At 45.5% G+C, this 21,901-nt stretch overlaps 1 protein-coding gene across 1 annotated transcript in view; it reads left to right on the forward strand.

Moving 5' to 3' along the window:
* Positions 1–21,901, forward strand: part of PPM1L (protein phosphatase, Mg2+/Mn2+ dependent 1L) — a 102,007-nt gene that overhangs the window by 75,796 nt on the left and 4,310 nt on the right. The window contains exon 3 of the mRNA XM_074153663.1: positions 18,146–18,307. Within this exon, the coding sequence (XP_074009764.1) occupies positions 18,146–18,307 (162 nt within the window). The remainder of the gene's footprint in view (positions 1–18,145; positions 18,308–21,901) is intronic.

Genomic DNA, 21,901 nt, shown 5'->3' on the forward strand with positions numbered 1-21,901 from the left:
GGATAGTCACGGAATCTGATTTTTAAATGTGACGTGATGCATGTGGATAGCCAAAACCAGATCATTTGTAGAGTATTGGAGGCTTTTTAATGGTGCGGTTACAGGGGTTTTCAGTTTTGATATTTACGTCTTAATAATATGGAAGTTTTCTTAGTTATAGCTAATACTTTTTACTAGCCTTTTGTTTTAAAGTAGTTAGAAATGTCTTCCAGCTTTTGGATCCTTCACAGAGTTCTCCTGATGCATGGTGGCCTTTACAATTACAGAGAAAAAATGAGAAACTGTTGATGTTTTTCACTGATCTTCCAAAGTAGCCACCAATATCTGCTATTTGCCTACTCCCCTCGATCTTACCGAGTTTCTCAGCGTTTCAATGAATTGAAATTAACTATGCAGCTTTGTAAAGAAGGAATCAAACAAAAGGAAGAGTTTGTTACTGTACTGTGGAGTTAGTACTCATTGCAGCTAGTGGACTGGCAGTGCGTACAGTGGTCCATACGGATCAGCCGTGTGTTTCCCACCCCAGGTGTGTGCATGCCCAGCTCACTGTGCTCCCCCACGAGTAGCAGTGAAGATGCTGCTCTCTGCTTCTCCAGTTAACTTAAACCACTCATGGTTGAGAGCTGCAACACACCATCTCCTTTCATCCGCAGCCCTACCAACCAGCCTCAGGCAGCCTTGTAGTACAAAAAGAGAGTTTATACTTAGTATGTCCTTGTTTTGGGGTTTTCCTTAATCCCTGGTGGCACTTTCTTTTTCTGTTACTCCCCTGACTGTACCTGGTACGGTGGTGTCCTTGGGGAACTGAGCTCAGCTCCAGGCTTTCCTTCCAGCTGTTTTAGACAGAAGCATAGACCTCGTAACTGGATTTTTCATCCCTTTTAGATAGTGTTTTCGAGACACCATCCTGAGTGGTTGGACCTGGTTAGATGGCACTCTACCATCTTCAGAGTTTATTGTCAGTAGCCCAGCTCCGGGAAACTAAGCACTGAGAAGCTGGTGTTATTTTGTCCTATTACTTTGTACTCATGCTGCAGTGCCCTGAAGTACTTAAAATGCTCAAACTACTTATCAACTTTGTTCAGACTCCTACTCAGACTCCCACTCACTAGCAATACGATTCTCTTAAGCTACTTTGATCTCAGAAGCACTCGAGCAACTTAAAATGCCATTTGCAGACTGCGCGTTCTGGGTACTTAGAGGGCTGTGAGCTTTAGTAACTTCAAGTAATTACAATGCTCTATTACTTTATCAATTATATTCACGCGCTCACCCAGTAATAAGCCTGATTCTCTTAAACTGCTTTGATCTCCAATGCTCTCGAGCCCCGTACAATGCTGTTTGCAGACTACATGTCACATACTTAAGGAGTCATATGAGTCCTCGAAGGACAACAGAGTTAAAATGAGGTCGCGGGACATTTGCTTAATCACATATGGCCTGTTTTTAATGATGCATAAAAAATAAGCCTCAAAAGTTGTTGCTTTCTCTTGCTCCTGTTTATCTTTTTTAATGCAGAATTTACCAGGCCAATGAATCATGTAGATCTTTTTCACCGGTTTGGTCACTTCGTCTCCCCAGTCATTTTGATTGATAGAAGTTTGTTAGGAAGGAAAAAATGCAGTGGAGGAAAATACTGACTCCTGACAAGAAAAAGCAAGCATTTTCCTTTATTGAAAACTGCGTGTTTGTACAGAGAAAATAAATATTAAAACTGCTTGAAACACACATTTGGGGATTTATATAATGCAATAAAACAATCATGTGGAAACGAGAAGCTACATAAATAAGTAGTTTAGAAAAGTCCCAGCATATACACACATTTAGAACGGAGAGAGAGCGCAGCCTACTGTAAATAAAAAGCCAGAATTTCAGCTTCCCCATCGGGTAGGGCCCTTTAGAGATTAAAACTCGGAGATGGAGCCTGCTCGTCATTCCAATCATGTCACTTGTTTACTACAAAAGCAGAAATGATGCTACCTGCTCTTGAAGTAGTATCTGATTGTGAGCAAAGCACAGAAAATGGGCAGCTAAATATAATTGCAGCAGCTGCTCGTGATCCCAAGCGCTCCAGCTATTCAGCTCTTGAGCAGTTGTGTTGGTGACATTTTTCTTTTATTAGTGCTTTTCCATACCCAAGTCAATTTAATGAGAAGATCGAGCTGCTGGTGGTACGTACAAAATGAAGAAACCAATCTTTAAAAATCAAAATGGTGAAAATAAAAGCAGTTGTGATGTAAGGGGAAAATAACAGCTTTGTCTGGCAGGAGGGGACGTGAGACATCAACAAAACCCATCCCAGAGAGCGCTGTCAAGGGTTTAATTTCTGCAATCCTGAGCAGTTGGAGTTCTGCTACACGCTGACCAGGGAAACTAGAAAGTTAGGTGTTTTAAGGTACGTGATCCGAGGGGTCAGTAACCGACTGTAGCAGGGTGGCGCAGGTAGGGGAGCACTTCCACAGCAAAGGAGCAGACGTTCTCCATCCAGGAAACCTTTCCCATCCCTCTTGGAAGGGCCGTTTTCCAAGGGTTTACAGAGTGCTTACCCCCAGCTAATTCTCCTCACCCCAGGGGTGTCTCCCAAAGCAGCTAGAATTCAGCTGCATCCATTTTTCAGAAGAAAACAGAACTGCACCAAAATGGCTCGGGCTTCTGGTACAATTTTGCATGTTAATTTGGCCTTTCCAGCAGCATGCAATATTAATAACGTGCAGCTTCGATGGACTCGACATCCTAATGCCTCGTTTTGTAAATCTTTCCCTTCAGGAAATCGGTATATCAGAGCTACCGAATAAAATGAGTTCATCTAAAAATAGTCAAATGTTGACAAGATTTTTAGTGAAGTTTGACTAAGGAAGCTTTATAAAATGAAAGGAGGCCAAAAATGGCAGATGGGTACAAATCCTCTCATAATCTTTAAATCCCTTCGTTTAAAAAGTGGCATTCTTGACTAGCTAAGGCTGGGTTAATTTTGTGCAAGAATATTTCTTCACGCTGAAGCTTTATTGGATGTTAATCCTATTCTTTCGATTTATAGTATCTCTAACCATCTGGGGTGGTCAGTGACTACCCCATAAAAATACAAGTTTAGGATATTTGAAGGCACTTTGGCATTTAACTCTGGTGTGCCAGGTAGCTAAAGCCTGCTAGGAGATTCTGGTGGTGGTTTTGTAGTGTAGTCAATAGGTTTTTCTTTAATGGATGGTCCCTCTCCCCCAGAGTCCTGTAGAAATTGAGTTTCATTATTGTGCGACAAAAAAGATTAATTTCATTTTTCCCTGCCGTGAAGCAGTCATGAAAGATATTGATATTTAGGCACTGCACCCAAAGCCAGATGTCAGCCCAAAACATGTTTTCTCAGCTAATATTTGCCAGGGTGCCCCGCGTTTCCTGGAGCCACCTGCAAGGAAGGCAGGTGGCTGCTCCTCCATGTGTCCTCCCAGGGGGGACCAAAAGCTGGACCCTGCGTGTCTCTCCCCCCAGGTGCCATTTGCGTTAGATTTCATGTAAAAACCTGCTGATTCAGTTGATGTGCACCACTGCTTGACACACTCACTCTCACTGCAGTAGTGTTTCTTAAAGTGAGCTTTTCATGCTTGTAGTCCATGCCCCAAATTGCCTGAATACTCTGATTTTAGCAACAAATTTTGTTTTCTGCTGAGATAAAATGTGCTGAGATCAGCACTGCAACGTATTGCACTTTGTCTGTGGATGAGTTGGGGTTTGTACCCTGCCTTCCCCAGCCATGCCCAGGTGCTGCACTCTCCCTGGGCATCTCTGGTCCTTCAAAACAGGTTAGGCATCGTCCTCTGCTCCTCCCTCCCGGCACGATTTAGGATGTACTGAATGGATAAGGAATTAAATCAACTCCTCGTATTCAGCCTGCATTTCTGTGCCTCGCAGAAAACCAGGTCTGGTTTCTCCAGTAGCTGCAGCTGTGAACACCAGGTCCGAGTGTAAATCCAAGGCTCAGACCTTCATTCCAACTGTAGGACCGCATCCCAGCGTAGATCCAGTCCCGTGAGCATTTGCTGTTGCTGGCAAAAGTACAGAAAAGGAAAAATATCCAATATTAAACTTCAGCCCAAAAGGCTGGCAAATCCACCTGCTTCACGCCAGCATCCGTGCTCGTGTGGTCACGCTGGGAAAAGGGTAACTTTAATCATCGAGTGGCCGATGCTGCCCCTTTTTCAGTTGCAGTGCTCTCTTTCGGGCAGCACAGGCAGGTGTTTTCCCTCAGAGAAAGTGACTACAAGGAGAAAATGAGAAAGTGAAAGCAGTAAAATTGCACCAGAAATATATCCTATAATTTGAAACACTGGGGAAAATCCTTTTTTGTCTGCTGTGTTGAACACCCTTCGGCAGGGCTGTAGCAATCCAGTACGTTTATTTTGGGATATATCACAAACGTTGACACAGCAGATGTGTAACTAACAGCGCTCCAATGTGTTGGGCAACATTTATTGCTGTACCAGAGGCTTCTGACAAGGAGAAAACCAGAGTGGCCTGCAGGCCACTGCCTGTGGTGGCTTTCTCTCTGGCTCAGGTTTGGTTTTTAAATGATTTTTAGGTTTTTGATCTCAAGAACATGATCTACATCAACTCCTTTCTCTCGTTGCTGCAGTGAGAACTCAGCGTTGTGCTTTTTCCAAATAATGCAGGAGGAATACTTATATATATTTATACCCAGATGATTACTACTGATATTATTTAATCTCTGCCTTCCACCCAACGCTTTCTTTGCCATATTTAATTTCTTTTACACATTGAAACTACATGTTAAACTTGGCACGGTGAACCAGTGCTCTGTTTTTCTGCAGAGGACCAGTACCTACAGCAGAAATCACGGGGCAGTCACCAGGGGTGGAATTTGTCTCTTTTTACCTTCCAATATCTGCATTATAGACGTCCAATTCTGGGCAACTTTTCTAGAGCTCTTCAATAATCATCGGAAAGAAATGAGCATTTCCAGTGTGATTCGTGGGTTTATTTTAAGCATCTACTTTAGTATGTGAAGAGTCATATCCTAACCGTGCCCGCTCTTTTCCGTCGGCTGTGATTTAGCTTTTGCTCACAGGTAAAATACAGGTGGGCAGCTCTAGTTGGGAGCTGAACGCCAGCCTAGGTGTATCTGTAGGTGCACACATAAAAACATTTAAAATAACATTTCAGGGTGTAGCTTCAATGCAAACCATGAGACTCTCTAATTTCCTGTCTTGTGGTCTTCCAGCTGTCTAAAATATCGGCAGTGTTTGTAAACAACAGACATTATATTTAAGGCAGCCCAAGCGTGTTGCATTCTTTTGCTCCATTAAAATAAATTTTTGTCATTCATTTAATTGTAACCTTTCAGCAGAAGCTCAGAGCAGAAATAGCACTTTGACAGGTGCCTACTTGCCTGTGAAATATTCTTCACTTCCTCGTTGATTTTTGAAGTAGGTATTTAGCTATTTAAATTTGTCAGCTAGCAGTTGATTTTCCAGAACCAACGCAAATGCTAACAGTACTTGGTTATTGGTACTTGGTAAATATATTTCTACATTTGGTAAAACTAAAAATACCTCTTTCATATATTTGGTGAAAGCACTGTGCAGTGTAGGTGCAGTGGTGTCTCTACAGGGCCATATCGCTAAGTTAGGGATTTTTTTTTATTAATCACATGAAGTCGTCTGTTCTTACTCAAGCAGATGTAACTACTTTCAGTCTTACTGTATAAATGCCATGTACTCTTCACTTTTGTATTTATACATTTCTAGCAATTAAAAAAAGTAATTAAAAGTTCTACAATTACCAAAGTCCCGCAGAAAGAGAGGAAACCAGAGTGCTGAGATTCAGAAGTGTAATAGAAAATGTTTTTCAAACCATTTAATGGTTGTAATAATAATTAGTACTAACTGACCAATCCCTTTCTGTGTACTTATCGATTAAGTCTGGAAAGCATCTTAAATGCACAAACTTATTTTAAGGTGCTTCCTTAATTCAGTCAGAAGTTGTAATAGTCGGTTCAGATTTGTGCCCAGGGGAAGAGTGGTTTGATGTCTCCTGCATTGGGGAAAGGATGCTCCTCCACATTGCAATAGCGCTTTTAAAAGGGTTTTTTCAGTGATGCTGCCTTATCACCACCTGATTGCCATCTCCCTGTTTGTATCTTTGGCCTGATGAAAGACTTAGAAAGTATATAAGCTCCGGAGAATTAAAACGGCTATTTGAGGTTTATTTTGTGTAACTCGGCGTTAGATTTCATTTGAAAACCTTCAGATTCGGTTAGTGTCAGTACCATAGTGTTCATCCTCAGTTTCGGACACACATGTTGCATAAGTAGATGGATGTAAGCATGGATTTATCTTAATTTTTTTATTATTTATAAAAAAGATATCAGCCAGAGATAGCATTTGAAGACACAGCTCGCTGGAAATTTCAGTGTGGGGAAAGAGAGTATCTGTCCCAGGCCTCTGGAAGAAAACCATCCATCTCGGCGAAGGTTTGTCACCTGCTGGTGGCTGCAGAGATAAATGCCTGAAGGGTCCCGTGAGCAGCAGTGAAGGCAGCAAAGTTTGTCCTACCTACAAACCTGACAGACCGTTTGGAGATCCTTATTACGTTTTCCTGCATCGTTACCCGGACAAGCATAAACAGCATTGCTGTAGCAGGGCGCAGCGGCACAAAATCATCACTGGCTACATCTTTGCAAAAACCCTTCATTACACCCGCAATTGCTAAATTTCAGTATTGAAATGAGTGTCTTCAGTCTCGCCGCTCCTTGTTTTGCCGTATCATGTACGAAAAGCTAATATTTGCGGTTCTTCTGAAAACACTTTAATAGGAAAATCATTGAGAAGGAAACATATTGTAATAACGTCAGGAACGTGCACGTGCAGGGGGGTTTATGATCTCGGGGCGCTGCTGTGATTTGTGATCTCGGGGCGCTGCTGTGTTTGTGGAGATGGCTCGCGCTCCTGCACACATCTTTGTGTTATCTGCCCTTGCGCTCTCCCTGCTTGCAGCAGCGCTGGGCTCGTGCTAAGCCCTGCTTTGCATGCACAACGGCATCGCACGCCACGATCCATCACTGTTAGCCTTTCCCATTATTTCCCAGTGTGTGAATTATACATGGGGAGATGTAGGAGGAAAAAGGAGCGGGAACAAAAGAAGGCTTTCTGTTCTCAAGTGAAGCTTTCTTAAAAACCCTATCCATAATCTGTAATAACCCATTAAGGTAAAGAAGTTGGTCATAAACAAGGAAAAACTGGCTCTTCCTTGTACTATAATACCTTTCTGACAGTGGAAGTTGCTGAGTTTTGGCAGTATCGTTGCTTTTTCCTCCCTCTGTGCGCATCTCTTCCAGGTGGCTCTGGCATTATGGGCTGCAGCCACTGTCTGCCAGCGGCTTGTAACTTTGGAAGGGTGTCTGCCTGAGCTCCATCTGCCAGTTGGATTTGCTGATCTCATACAACGGTTCCCCCCAAACTGTGCTGATTTTACTCAGCCTCGTGCCGGGAGGATGATTTCCAAGGTGACAGTTCTCCCCAAAAAAACAGACCTTCGGCAGATGGGGAGGTTTTGCATTTGCAAGGTAGGGTTTGATACAGAGAACTGGAAGATATAACTGGAAAGTATAGAAGGAAAAAAGTACAGTCCAAGGTGACTTTTGGCCAGGCATTGGAAGATGATTAGCCCCTGAGTTTGATTAACGTGAAAAGGGGAAAAGTCACCAGCTTGATTCAAGCTGCCCCCCGTGCTCAGGCCAGCCAGCCTCAATTTACAGCTCAGTAAAATCTGCATCAGCAAATTTTGTGTCTTGGATAATGGAGAGGATGGGGGACAGAGTGAGGCTTTTGAATTAAATCACAAACCTCCTTAATTGTGTGTAATTGTGGTGCGTTATCACTCCTCATCCCTTTTTTCCTCCTCTTGCTCCCGCTCCTCTGCCAGTGCTGGAGATACAAAGTAAGATCATAGAATCATAGAATTATGGAATGGTTCGGGTTGGAAGGGACCTTAAAGATCATCCAGTTCCAACCCCCCTGCCATGGGCAGGGACACCTCCCACTAGAGCAGGTTGCTCAAAGCCCCATCCAGCCTGGCCTTGAACACTTCCACGGATGAGGCATCCAAAGCTTCTCCGGGCAACTTAGACCAGTGTCTCACCATCCTCACAGTCAAGAATTTCTTCCTAACAGCTAATTTAAATCTCCCCTCTTTCAGTTTAAAACTGTTCCCCCTCGTCCTATTGCTCCACTCCCTGATCAAGAGTCCCTCCCCATCTCTCCTGTAGCCCCTTTAGGGACTGGAAGGGGCTCCGAGGTCTCCCTGGAGCCTTCTCTTCTCCAGGCTGAACAACCTCAACTCTCTCAGCCTGTCCTCACAGCAGAGGTGCTCCAGCCCTCTGATCATCTTTGTGGCCTCCTCTGGACCCGCTCCAACAGGTCCTTGTCCTTCCTGTGCTGAGGACTCTAGAGCTGGACACAGCACTCCAGGTGTACATGTCCAAAGGGAGATCACAATCCCTTTGGCCAGGGTACAAGTTTGTATTTGTAATTTGGCGATACACCTTGGGCACTGAATAAATAACTCTTAAATGCCACCTTGCTGTACAGCTCTGCCTGTATACTAATCAGTTCTTTATTTGTTCAGGAGTTAAGGTGAGTGATCCATCACACGAGTGCCTCGGGGCCAGCTGGAGAGCGCGGCAGGTACTTAGAGTGGTCCTCACTGAAATCAGCTGCAGCCCAACAGAGGGTCCTGCCGCCAGTGGGGGTTAGTCCTTGGTGAAAGCCAAGCGCGGGAGGCCAGGGCTGATGCAGTCCCAGTCAAACCCATTTGTGGGGTACAATTGCCAGCTGCAATGGGGATTTCTGAACAGCCCCGTGAAGGCTGAGGGATGCGGAGATGTGCGCAGCATCTGTAAGCAAGCCGTTAGTTACTCTGTTTGTGAAGAATTTGCTAATTATATGCCTTGAGTTCAGTTTAGTGCCTACCCGCTGACACCTTATTTATAGCTGCTGCTTTAAGTCTGGTATTTATGGCTCAGGCACCTCAGGAAAGTGCAGGTCAATTCCCGGGGTTCAGATGAAATTTTGCAGCCTTGATCCTTTAGGCAGGACTGGGATAAAGCCAGAGATGTCGCAGGACTCGGCACAAATTGGATGCTTTCAATTCTTTTGGTGGTGGCGTGTTTGAAGTGGGATTTTCATTTTGCTCCTGTTTTTTCCGTGTGATGACAGGGATGGTTACTGCTGAATGTCACTAATAGAAGCCTGTTGAGCATCTAGCATAACATTTTCTAACTAGATACCGTCAGTCATGCTCTTGGGTGGCCCTCTGGGGCGGCGTGTGGAGCAGTGGCGTTGCTGACCTTATTGCCGACGCTTAAAATCACCGAGCGTCGGCTGTCCCTGTGCCACCACCGGCAAACTTCTGCTTTGCTTAAAATGTAGGGCAGATCCTTCAGCAGGTCGGTACCAAACTGACCCCCTCAAAGCCAGGTAGTGTCATAAATGTAACACATTTAAGATCTTTGGCCCTTGATTGTGGAGGGGTTCATTTGTCTGAAATTAATAAGAGGATGGAATCCTTTCTTTTTTACTTCTTGTTTGGTGTGGTCAGTTCTGCAGACCGTGGTTTACATTGAGATTTTATGTATGTCCGTAATGGGAAGTGCAGAGCTATAGATGATTTCTAACAGATCCATGGAAGATCTGTCTTAAAGATGACAGGATTTGGGACAAATCTTTAACAAAGCAGACGACGCCTAACTCACTGTAAAACTGTTAGTGGCTGTTGTGGGAATATGGTTTGGAACAGCGGCAGCAGGATCCCTGTCTGTACATCCACTACATTGCATGGTCATCTACAGTCTGGGCATGTTTAGTGTGGAGAAGAGGAGGCTGAGGGGAGACCTCATTGCCCTCTACAACTACCTGAAAGGAGGTTGTAGAGAGGTGGGTGTTGGCCTCTTCTCCCAAGGGAATAATGACAGGACCAGAGGAAATGGTCTGAAGTTGTGGCAGGGGAGGTTTAGATTAGATATTAGGAAGAACTACTTTACTGAGAGGGTGGTCGGGCACTGGAACAGCCTGCCCAGGGAGGTGGTGGAGTCGCCATCCCTGGAGGTATTTAAGGAACGTGTAGACATGGCACTTCAGGGCATGCTCTAGTGCCCGAGATGGTTGGTTTGTGTCTGTTTGTGGGTGGGGTGGGGTTGTGGGTGTTTGTTTTGTGTGGCTTTTGGTTTTGTTTTGGTTTTGGTGTTTGGTTTTTGGTTTGTTTTTTTTTTTTTTAATGTGGTTGGACTCGATGATCTCAAAGGTCCCTTCCAACCAGGAAGATTCTGTGATTCTGTCATTTCTGTTTCCAGTGCTTCAAGGAGCTCTTACAATGAGAAGAATTCGGACTTTACAGCTCGTGTGCGGGCGCTTGTGTTGCACCGAGCACACAGACCATGTTTCAGCCCGTGGGTAACACAGGCTCACAGGGGAGCGTCAGCAAGAGGTTTCTTTTCCTCTCACGTACGGACCTTGGCGGAGGCATTTTCTCTTGTCGCATCGCTGCAAGGCTGCACGGGAAGTTTAACGGCTGCGGGACACCTGAGCCCATCCGCAAAAGAGGTTGCACATGTGGTCTTCTGCACTTTAATTAGGGGAAATACAGACATTTCTAACCGGAAAAAAAATAAACCCTTTTCAACATATTTTCTATTTCCAGTGTATTAAGTGGCTGAGGGGGGTGCTCAGGTGAAACTAAATATGGGAGCGACGCCAAGAAATCGACTCTTGAACTGAGATGGAGATTCTCTTTGTATTAAGATTATTTTTGATAAGGAGGAGAAATTAATCACACGGTGGTGGGATAGCGCGAAGGTGGGAGCGCTCCCCGTTTCCGCGCCGGTATTGATGAGGCAATATCAGAGCAGTCCGGAAGATGGAGAGGCTGCCCAAAAGGCTTTCCGTTTTTCAGTAATTAACTTTTTGTTACCTGATGCACAAAACTTCCTTTTCCAGCTTTTGTTTTCCTGCCTGGAAGACGCTTTTAGGTATTTTTTTTCACGGAGCTTCATCCACACGAATCTGTTAGTCTGTACGTATATCCCAAATTACTGTATGTGGTGACTATAATATGGTCAGTGATGAACAGGGTTGAGTTATATAAACATACCCATTGATTTCCGATTGAAGTAGGATCGATCTGAATAGAAATACGATACGGTTCTCTGTTTCAGATATAAAATCTTAAAATAGCGCTGCATTCAGGCAGGTCGGAATTGTTTCGCCGTGAAAATTAAGCTACGGCCTTAGAAAGATTTGAAGTAATTTTTATATATTTCTAGGATCCTATGTTTCTTTTAATCTATTTTAAAAGAAGGTGTTCTTTTAATTTTACGTGGAAAAAACCCTTTATGTTGAGATGATTAAAGAATTATGAGACCTTGAATTTTCAGAATGGTTATTTTTAGGTTCGTGCTGTACAGAACTGACTTTTGCAGAAGAGTTTTGCTAAAAAAGGGGCAGGTGCAGCTCATTTGTAGGAAACACCAGCCCTGAGGGGATTCAGGGACGAATGCCTGGATGACAAATAGGCTGTTCCGTCCCATCTACCTTGGAAGGCATTTGAGGAAAAGGAGGTGGGTACTTTAAGAAGGCACATGTATTTTTGAAAGGTACTGGGAGTGATCAGCAGTTTATTTCATTCACAGGTAGTTAGCCCAGTAATTTGCCAAAATTGTGTATTTTGGAGATTATAATAGCATTTTCTCTAATCTCCGTAGCTTCTGCTAAAAGAAATTGTGTAGCTATTTAAACATTTCAATAACCTATAAAGGAGTAAAGGACGAAGAAGTGCTAATGAGCACAATTAGCTCGGCCTTTCACAAAATCGTTGATGAAGGCTTGATGTCATTGAAAATGCAAGTGATAAATGGTGCCTTGGATTAGAAACCAGCCAAGGAGGCGGTTGTGATCCAGAAGAAGGTCCATCCCAGCAAAAGGTCCATTCCAGCAAAAGGTTTTACAGGAGTGCCACTGGAATTTGCAGATGATTACGGGTTGTTGGGGTCATTTTTATCAGTTGGGAGAACTGTTGTACCTAATTTGTCCCCTCTTCCCCGCCCAGACCCGGTGGTTTGGGGAGCATCAGAGCAAGGAAGGGGCTTCAGCCCCCTGCAGTTCCCCTGCAGTTGGCCGTAGTGTGAAGGAAAGGTGAATGGCTGCTGCGTGGTTTTATCGTTGCTTATCTTACAGATAAGCAGAGGATAATTAGATTTATTTTTATGGCTTTGGATTAGAATTGGTGGGTCATTTGGAGGGCATGCAGGGCATTTCATGATCTTGACGCTCTCACAACACGTCTCTTCCCTCCCCACCGCTTTTTATCCGTGTTCCTGGTGACTGGGAAGCAAGAGACTCCCGTACCCTCCCTCATATACTTACTTACAGTCTCAGTCTTGCCTATTCCACAAGCTATAATCAAAGTTTTATTTGCATTGCCTGAGGGGTATGTGCAGAGCATGTAAAATAGAAATTCAGGAGACACATGGCTGGTCTCGGCGGGAGGAGCTGAGGCAGATGGGCACGGAGGACAGCCGTATTAATGATAAAAACGTCAGTATCTGCCCTGAAAACTACTGGAGTCTTATTGTTTAGGATTTAAAGTCCCTGTAAGGCAAGTGGAAATGCATGGTCTATAAATGAGAAAGGAGCTGCACGCAGTGTGAGTCACTAGTGGAGAGTAAATTTAAATCTTTTTTTTTTTTTTGTCCTTCTTTTTGCACTGTTCTGAGTAATTCTCTTTCCTTCTGGACACTATTGAAGCCCAGAAATACCAGTTCTTGCTTAATTATTGTGTGAATTCAAGCTTGAGCGCTGTTGAAAAAAGATGAGAAGGGGGTTTTTGAGTTGGTTTTTTTTTTTTTTTGTTTTTCAATCAGTCCAGCCAAGCAAGTACCGAATTTCTTGACCTGCGGTGGCTCTGAATGCATTTGTGCTCAAAGGGCATGGTGGACCTCTCCACTCTGTCAGTCAGGCACCAGAGGAGTGCCGCTGTGCACCACTAGTTTGTGGAAGGGGATCCAGACTTACCAAAAGTGGTGGTGTGGGATGATTTAACATCCCTCCCATCTGACCAGGAGTCACCGATAAGGCAGGACTGGTCAGAGCTGTTATTCCATTGTCGGTGTGATACCTGGATGAGGGATCTGGCTGCTTCACACCCGCTGCTGTTTCCGAAGATGCCGTCTCAGTGGAGGGGTTCAGGCTGTTGACACAGAAATTTTCCCCAGCTCTGTATTTGGCCTTACGAAACGCAGACTCCGAAAGCTGTGTCCATCCGAGCATGGTGCAGGTCCAGGCACCCGGGATATTCCCTTTCTAAGTAAGGTTTCTGGGGATCTTTCTCCCTGCAGCTTCACAGTGGTCCCAGCTGGTGCAGCCCAGCTCCGTCTTCTGCAGCCCAGCCCGAAGGCTGCGCATCCTTCACCTGTGAAGCTTTGGGCACTTCCACTCCCTGCCTTGGCGTTTCCTGGTCTCTTTGCACGTCTCTCAGTCTCTCTCTAAAAATTAATATTGATTATATTTGGATTTTTTCTTTCTCTCGTCACTTTTCTTTGTTTCCAGAGATGAGATTAAACTTAATTTCCTATTGCGCAGACTTCTGTTTAATACAGACGAGCTGTCACAAGCCCTACCTCTGTGGGAATTAACGTAACTTTTAGCTCCCCGGGGTTTAATGCTTTTAGGCCAAATGCTAAGGGGACGGTGTTGGTGTCTCTGAAGATAACGATGATGGTCTCTGTTTCTGAGGTCATCCCATCCAAAATGAGCTGTGGGAGATGGTCAATGAAAGCGTTGGGATAAATATCTGCAAAGAAAAAAAGCCAGGAGAGGGGAGGGGAGAGGAGAGGGATGAAGGGGTCCTCAGAGATGTTTGCAGTTAGACAAGCAAAGGGGAGAACTAGGAGAAAAGTGTCTCATCAGCTGAGAGGAAGCACTGAGCTGGCTGTGCCAGAGGGATGAGAAAAGCTCTCTGTCTGTGCTGCGGCCGGAGGAGGCGTAGCATGGAGCTGGAGAGAAGGAGAACCTCCGACAGGGACTGCAAGGTGCATCTTCATTGAGCTTGGAGGTGAGGCAGGAAGGCAGTGGTAGCCATCAAAATCATCAAGGGTAATGGCGGTTTTTTTTTTTAGAGAGGAGGATTACGAAGATGCACTGCAAAAGAAAAGAGCCAGAGAAGCACAGAGATGAAGCAATAACGAATAAAAAATGTTAAAATGAAGTCACCAGAGTAGGAAGATGGGTGGATGGGAGGCAGCACACGAGCAACCTCGGCACGTGTTGTGCAAATGGGGAAGCAATGGTTGGAATGTAGGAGGGGAAATGTAGTCTCGTTTCTCAGTTTTGTCTGAGAGAGAGACTCTGTGCGAAGGGCCAGGGAAAAGGTGTGGGAGGACTGGGAAAAGCAGTGAGAAGGCAGGTGTGGGAGGGACAGTTGTTCAGGAGGAAGAGCCTTGGCCAGGGCGGAGGTGTGATTCCTCACCCAGGGACGGGCCAAATTCGGCTCAGGGTGGAAGAGAGCGATGGGGGGGAGGAAGAAGGGAAGAGGTTCCCTGTTGCTGATGGCCTGAAACCTGTGGGGCATAAGACACTTGGGAAACGGAAGGAGAAGTTGGCAAAGAGGGAGAAAAGAAGCGTGGTGAGCACCTGGTGAGATTAACTGCGCTTTCGCTAACGGATGACGATGAAACGAGGGCCCTGGGGGAATTTCAGCCAACATGGGCCGTCGGGAGCACAAGAGCTCTGGTCCTCATCCCGAGCTGCCCCGCCAGCGGGGATTTGGAGCCAGGCGCCCGCAGGATTTTGTGACGCCACACGCGAAGCACGAGATCTGCAGGGGCTGGAGGGTGAGCTGGATCCTGCCTGCGCTCTCTAATGCCTTTTAATGTATTCATCAGGTCTTGTTTGCACTCTGGTGCCTTCTCCTCCTTTCGATAAAGCGGTTTTCTAAAAACTGGTAGAGCCGGTGCAGTCTTGACTTTTACGAGGCGCCTTGTCTGATACTAAAATACGCCACTAATAATCTTACCCGACGGATAAAAAAAAGAAAAAGAAACAAAAAAAACCCCCACCCTATCTCTGCAGCCAGCACAGTACAGGTTTTAAATTTTCTGGTGATTTTCTCTGTAAACCGCTCAGCAGGGTATTACTCAGGCAGCTGCATCGAGGGACTAATATAACATGTGTTCTCAATTTTGGACCCTTTATGTTGGGAATTTTCCATTGTGCAATTGCATTAAATCTGAGGCGGCTGACAAGAGCACGATGTTTTCTAACTCTACACAAGGTTAAATGACTGAAATAAAAATAGATGGAAAAGAAAACAAAGTAAAATAAGTTTGCTTTCTCATGTAATGGCAGGCAGTAGCGTGAGGTCAGGGACTTACCGATAGCCCAGCCATCAGTCAGGGACCGCGAAACAACTGATCCTTCCTAAATCGCTCTGGAAATTATCTTCCGTTTCAGACACTCGTTCTCTTTCATTCTCACAGATCATATAACCCAGAAGACTGTGTTCAAAGTTATCGTTTTTATATAAATTGTGGTAATAATGACTGTATTTGTGAAGCATTTTACTTGCTAAACGCCAGGGCTATAGGATGTTATTTGCAGTATTTTCCTTACTAGGAAGTGTATGATTTTTTCCTACCGCCTGTAGGAAAAATACAGGCGGTGCCTCTGCCGCGGGCAGGGGCAGGCAATCTGGGGAGCAGCAGGGGGGTCTCGCGCACGGGAGAGTCGGTGAATTTACAAATGCAAATGTCAGGCCAAGGCGGCAGCTGGAGGTAAAGCCACAGCTCTCATCAGTTGGGTGGTGGGTGACGGAGCCCCGCAGCCTCGCGTGCAGCTCCTCAGGGTCCTTCTGGAGCTGGTTTTGGCTCTGTAGTCCCATCCAGCAGGGATTCCACTTTTGCCCCCGTTTTACGTCTCACGGGTTTTGTTTTCAACCCAGATTGCAAAGGCAGCTCTTCTTTTTCTCTCTGAAGTCTAGACGGAATGTCAGCTCAGCTTCAGCAGGTACCAGCCCTCTGCTCTCTCGCAGATTGTCAGCACGATGCTGCTTCAATGTTTGTTAAGGAAAGTTTCAGGAATAAAAGCAAGGGAGGTTGCCGTTTATTGCTGTAATTTTTTTTATTGAAGCAGAGCTTTGTGCATTTGCAGAGTTAAGAGCTTTTGTTCAGGTAGAGAATGAGGTGACCTCAAATGCTAAATCCCAGTTTGTTCTGCTTAAATGACCAGCTGCACCCCGCTACAGCAGTCCGTACCTCATTATCATTTTGCTGTCTTTGCGTTTTGGATACCGGTACTTTAATTACCAAGTTCTCTGGCGTTAGAGCAGGTCTGTTCAGCAGGGTGCTAAGGCTGGACACCAGCATCCGAAGAGGGGGGCACCCAGCCGGCAAATGCCCCTTTCAGCACGGCCTCCTTCCACCCCTCGCTGCAGCCTCGGGTACCCGGCAGGGGAGGTCCTCCTTGAGAGGGCAGCTCATTCTGCTGGGTTCCTCGGGCGATCCCGGTGGACAGGTTCCTCTGCATGTCCTGTCGTTAGGAGGGCCGCTAAGTTGTGCAGTTACCAGGGGGTTTGAGCAACAAATGGGAAAGTATCTCCATTTAGGTCTGCGATGTATCAGTCAATTGCAAAAAAAATAAAATATATATATATATGTATATATGCCTGTCTTTTGAAAAAATAGCTCTAGATCAGAGCTGTGCAAGACAGACCATTAAGTTAAAAATAAATCTTCAGAACACAGTGCATCTAAACATAAATTGTTTATTACTGGCTATTTTATTTATACCAGTCATGGGATATTCAGCTACTGACCTGGGAACGGCAAAACATCGTTTCGAATTCTGGGTTTGGGCAGTGACGCAGCAAGTGGCAGCTGTGAGAATTTAGCTGTAAGAACATAGACTGAAACCCTAATATAGCTCCCCAGGAGCGAAACCAGGGGTCAGGATGCCACTGAGGGTAGGCAGTGCTGGAATGCCCCCTTGCTGGCATTTTCATTAAAACTGTCTAATTAAAACGTACAAGCAGAGATGCGTCGCTTTGTAACACCACCATTGGTTGAGTTTCGCGGCTGGGGCCCTTTGGCAGGCCGGGTGACCCCGAGTGCTCCTTCCAGAGCACCCCAGCGGTGGATGAACCATTTTTTATTAATGAATAATCAGGTATTAATTAACAACAGAGGTGAAAACCCAACCCTGTGCTTCTCTGGTCTACCTAAAAGGAAAAGAAAGCCATGAAGTTAATTTTATTTACTGTTGAAGGATACTAGAGTGCCTTTTGTAACAATTTTAGCAGTGCTTTGCAAGCTACGCTGAGAGCCAGACACCTTCCCTTTTACTGTTTGTTACTGTAGCTCTAAAAACTGACTCGCCATCTTCCCGTTCTAAAATACCAATGAAATTGTGGCACCTGGTCCAAAGCCCGTGCAAGGAATATCTGTAATAGCTGGAGTTCTTATGGATACAGCTCACACTAGCTGGAAGGGGGAAATAGAGAAGAGGCGTGGACTGAATGGGATCTGCTTTGCTCAACATTCATTCCACTCCACAGCAATTAAATGAGGAAAATAAAAACTATAGCGTTCACGCTTGAAAAACAGCCAATTTTTTCCAATATTTTCCTGCCACCTTAACCAGCAAACACCGTGCCTGCTGGATACGGTGGTCAATGACTAATTACGTTTTCTGTGTATTTAAAGGTTAAAGTAATTAAAAATTATTTAAAGTAATTAAAAATGTCAAATCTTTTCCTCTTGTCAATAAAAAAATAAAAACCCCTGACCTCAGTTCTTGAGAGGGAGAGGGGCCAGAGCTCTGTTTCACCCCTGCACGGTCCGGTGCAGCAGTTCCTGTTCACAGGAGCTGCAAATGGGCTCTGGGGCTAATTTGTACTTTTCTCTTGCTATTTCCCTCGGCCATTAGGAAGAGCCGGCTCTCAGATGGAGACTGGAATGCACTCCTCCCACTCCAGCCATTATTAATAGGAAGAACATTTTCCTGCTAATCATTTTGTTATATACATATATATATACACATACACACACCCCATAAATTTTATCCTACTTCACATTCCCTTCTATTTTCTGCAGGTACAACTTGCTTGATCGCACTGTTGTCAGATAAAGAACTCACAGTGGCCAACGTTGGTGATTCACGAGGAGTCCTGTGTGACAAGGACGGGAATGCCATCCCCTTGTCACACGATCACAAGCCCTACCAACTGAAAGAGAGGAAGAGGATTAAAAGAGCTGGTGAGTCGTAACGTTTTTGCTTTGGATTGAAGGTTCGTCTTTTTTCTTCTCTACTCTGTCAATAATATAGACTTTTCCCCTGAGAGAGCCTGAAAAGTACTAGACTGAGGCATCAGCAGATAAAATCTTCCATTATTAATACAGCACTTTTCAGTGGGATGCGATGGCGCAGACAGAGAAGTGGAAGCAGATTGACCTATCCCTTAATGAGCCCGTCTCGGGGTAAGAAGAGCGGCTTCATCTTCAACAGCCAGTTGACCGTCCCGGCCGGTTTCCCTCTGATCTCGGCGGGGAGCAAATTAATAAACAGGAGCAGCAGCAGCGTTGCAGGCTGCTTCACCCCGAACCGTATCACAGCCTTTATGCGAGAGGCTGGCTCTGAAGCCCAGTGAGGTTTAGTTCCTAAAATAAGCAGAGCAGGAATCTAATTCATCAAAGCTATTTTTTGTTCCCATCTAGTGACTGCTAATGAGCACAAACACGGCAACTGTAGCAGGGGTACAGGGAAAGAACGTAAGAAACACAAACCTTTCCACAGTAAATCTTTCTCCCTTTCATCACTTGTCAGTTTAGCGACCTCCTGGGCTAGAAGTTACATTTGGATCATCAAGTTTAATAGCCAACTCTTCATGAATTTGCCAAAGTCTCTTTTGAACCCATTTCTGGTTTGGCTCCCGCAGCAGCAAATTATTTGATGAAGGAAAGAAGTTCCTCTTGTTTGCGTTAAACCTACGGAAGGGCACTGCCTCCAGAGATGCGTTGCCTCTCTGCCTCCGCGTCTTCGTCTGTAAAGTGGAAATAATGAGTTTTTCACTGAGTAGAAACCATTTTAAAAACCTACAGGTTATCAATACGCTCACACCAGCATAAATGCCCGGAACACACACAGTGTGCCCTTTCCTCTCGGTTTGCTTTTATCGCCAAGGAGGCGTTAAGAGCAGCGGGGATCCTTCCTGCTGCCAGGCAGAGAGCAGAGGTCACGAACGTCCCCCAAAGGGGAAGAAGAAGTACACAGATCCTAAGAAGGAGGAACGGGAAAATCGTGGTCTCACTTCGCCTCAACTCTGTACTTGGGGGATGAATCAATAAAATCCGGAGATTTTTCTGTAAAATTGCTTCCCTCTTAGCCAAGTCCAGGGCCTCTGTGCCATCATTCACTTAGAGAAGGCCTTCACTTAAGAGGAAAAAAAAAAAAAAAAAGTGGGTATTTTGGATAGAAGTGAGTCTTTATAAGACAACAACGTGAAAAATGAGCCTGGATTTTTGCAGGAGTTTCCAGCTTCGGAAGAAATTATTTTAATGGGCAGGGAAATGTTCTAACTATCTGCAGCTAAACAAGGAATGTCCCGTCTATCCTGGGGACTTAATGAATTTGCTTCTCTGGTACCTATTGCCCCATTGTATTATCAGGATTGATACGGCCTCGTGGAGCTGTTAAAAACATAGAATCGGATCCATACCACTGCTGGCTACTTTCACATTTTGGAAAATCCCTTCTTTACATACAGTAAGTGTACAATTGAAGCAAACAGCCCAAACAGAATTATGAAGCCTCCATTGCTACTGTGACAAAAGTACCTGCCTTTTTCCCACCATCTAGATATTCTCTTTCCATGTAGAACAGAAGAAAGGGACAATAACCACATCATTAGGTTACATTTCAGTTTTCCAACTTTATATTGCACCATCAAGTGCAGTGTCCAGTGCCCTGTGGGTAGTTATAAAATGACTGCACGTTTCTGTTAATAGGATTAGATTTCATTTGAAAGTGAAATCCATATAGCCACGGTTGAGAAAATACCCTTCAAACCTCCGTCTGATATAAATCAATTTGAGGCAGCCTGAAACAGCAGCTCAAAGGAGAGCGTGACTCGCCCTGTGCGTTTCAGCGGGGCGTTAACATTGGGATGACAAGTCTAAACTAATCCGTCATTTTTTGCTGCCACGGTGGATGTTAAGGAGCCCCGCCGCTTGCTGCTGTCAGCCTGCAGTGGATGGGGAGTGAATTCAGAATCTCAGAATCACAGAATCACATGGGGTTGGAAGGGACCTCTGGAGTCCAACCCCCCTGCCAAAGCAGGTCCACCCAGAGCAGGTTGCACAGGAACTTGTCCGGGTGGTTTTTGAATGTCTCCAGAGAAGGAGACTCCACCACCCCCCTGGGGCAGCCTATTCCAGGGCTCTGCCACCCTCAAAGTAAAGAAGTTCCTCCTCATGTTTAGGTGGAACTTCTTATATTCAAGTTTGTTCCCATTTCCTCTCGTCCTGTCCCTGGGCACCACTGAAAAAAGACCAGCCCCGTCCTCTTGACATCCACCCTTTAAGTATTTATAAGCATCGGTCAGATCCCCCCTCAGCCTTCTCTTCTCCAGACTAAAAAGACCCAAATCCCTCAGCCTCTCCCCGTAAGGGAGATGCTCCAGGCCCCTCATCGCCTTTGTAGCCCTCTGCTGTACCCTCTCCAGCAGTTGCCTGTCCTTCCTGGACCGGGGAGCCCAGAACTGGACACAGTACTCCAGATGGGGCCTCACCAGGCCAGAGTAGAGGGGGAGGTCCCTCTCTTTTCAGTCCCTCTCTTTTCCCCGCTCCCAGCGACTGTGTCCAAACTCTTAGTCAACCCACAACCTGAAATAAAATGTCCATTTATCAGTCCGATGTGGCTCGAGCAGCTCTCGCGCTGAAGCCCCAGGAGATGCGGCTCAGGTTTCTCGTCGGAGTTCCTGCAGCGCAGCGGGAAGTCACTGGTCCCCAAGCCTGCAGCCAAGTGCCAAAAGGAAGGAGAGCAGCAAAGAGAGCAGGGCAGGGCCCTACATTTCAACCTGAGGTGCTGCATCCTGTGGAATTATCCACTCCATGGCATGGCCGGGCAGTGAACAGCGGCGGTCACAGGGGCTGGGTCGAGACTGACTGTTATTTTCAGCTGATACACGCTCACCAGTGCTGTGGTGCCACCTCTCTCCCAGCTGAATGAGATTGGGGTCCCACCACTCTGCCCCATTGCTGTGGGACAGGGGAATGTGTCCTGTGACACAAGGATGGTGGTTTCCCCAGAAAACAACAAGGAATCTCCTTCTGATCAGGAGCTTGAGCGATGTCTCAGCGTAAGACAGTGGCCTTGAAACAACCATGGGTTTGGCTCGCGAAGAAACACTCGGTCGTACACCCACAAGGTGACTGTCACTGATAGAAATTTAAGTCATTCACCTCGAACATAATCCTCTGAGCTCAGCTCTCACTAACACGCTGAATGTTTGTGTGGTTGCCAAAAAGCTTCTATTTCTTTAATGTCTTTTCTTCTCCGGTGGCAGCCAGTGCTGCAGAATGTTCGCTTTTCCGTGAGCGTTTTTATGTATTCTGTATGGATGGCTTTATAAAAGAAAACATCAGAAGTGCCAACAGACACTTCAGCAAACCACAGGAAGTCAACTTGTGCCATAGGCAGTTCTGGGTGCCACTTGAGAATGGCACCGCAAAGTCACTTAGCACACGTAAACACAACCCCAGCAAGTACGTGTTCTCAGCACGTCAGCAGCATCAGCTTCTCTGCTCTGCCAGCACAGCGACGGCGCGGGCATCGCTCTCCTCTAATTGCGT

Source organism: Numenius arquata, chromosome 9 (assembly GCF_964106895.1).
Source record: "Numenius arquata chromosome 9, bNumArq3.hap1.1, whole genome shotgun sequence".
NCBI classification, from domain to species: Eukaryota; Metazoa; Chordata; class Aves; order Charadriiformes; family Scolopacidae; genus Numenius; species Numenius arquata.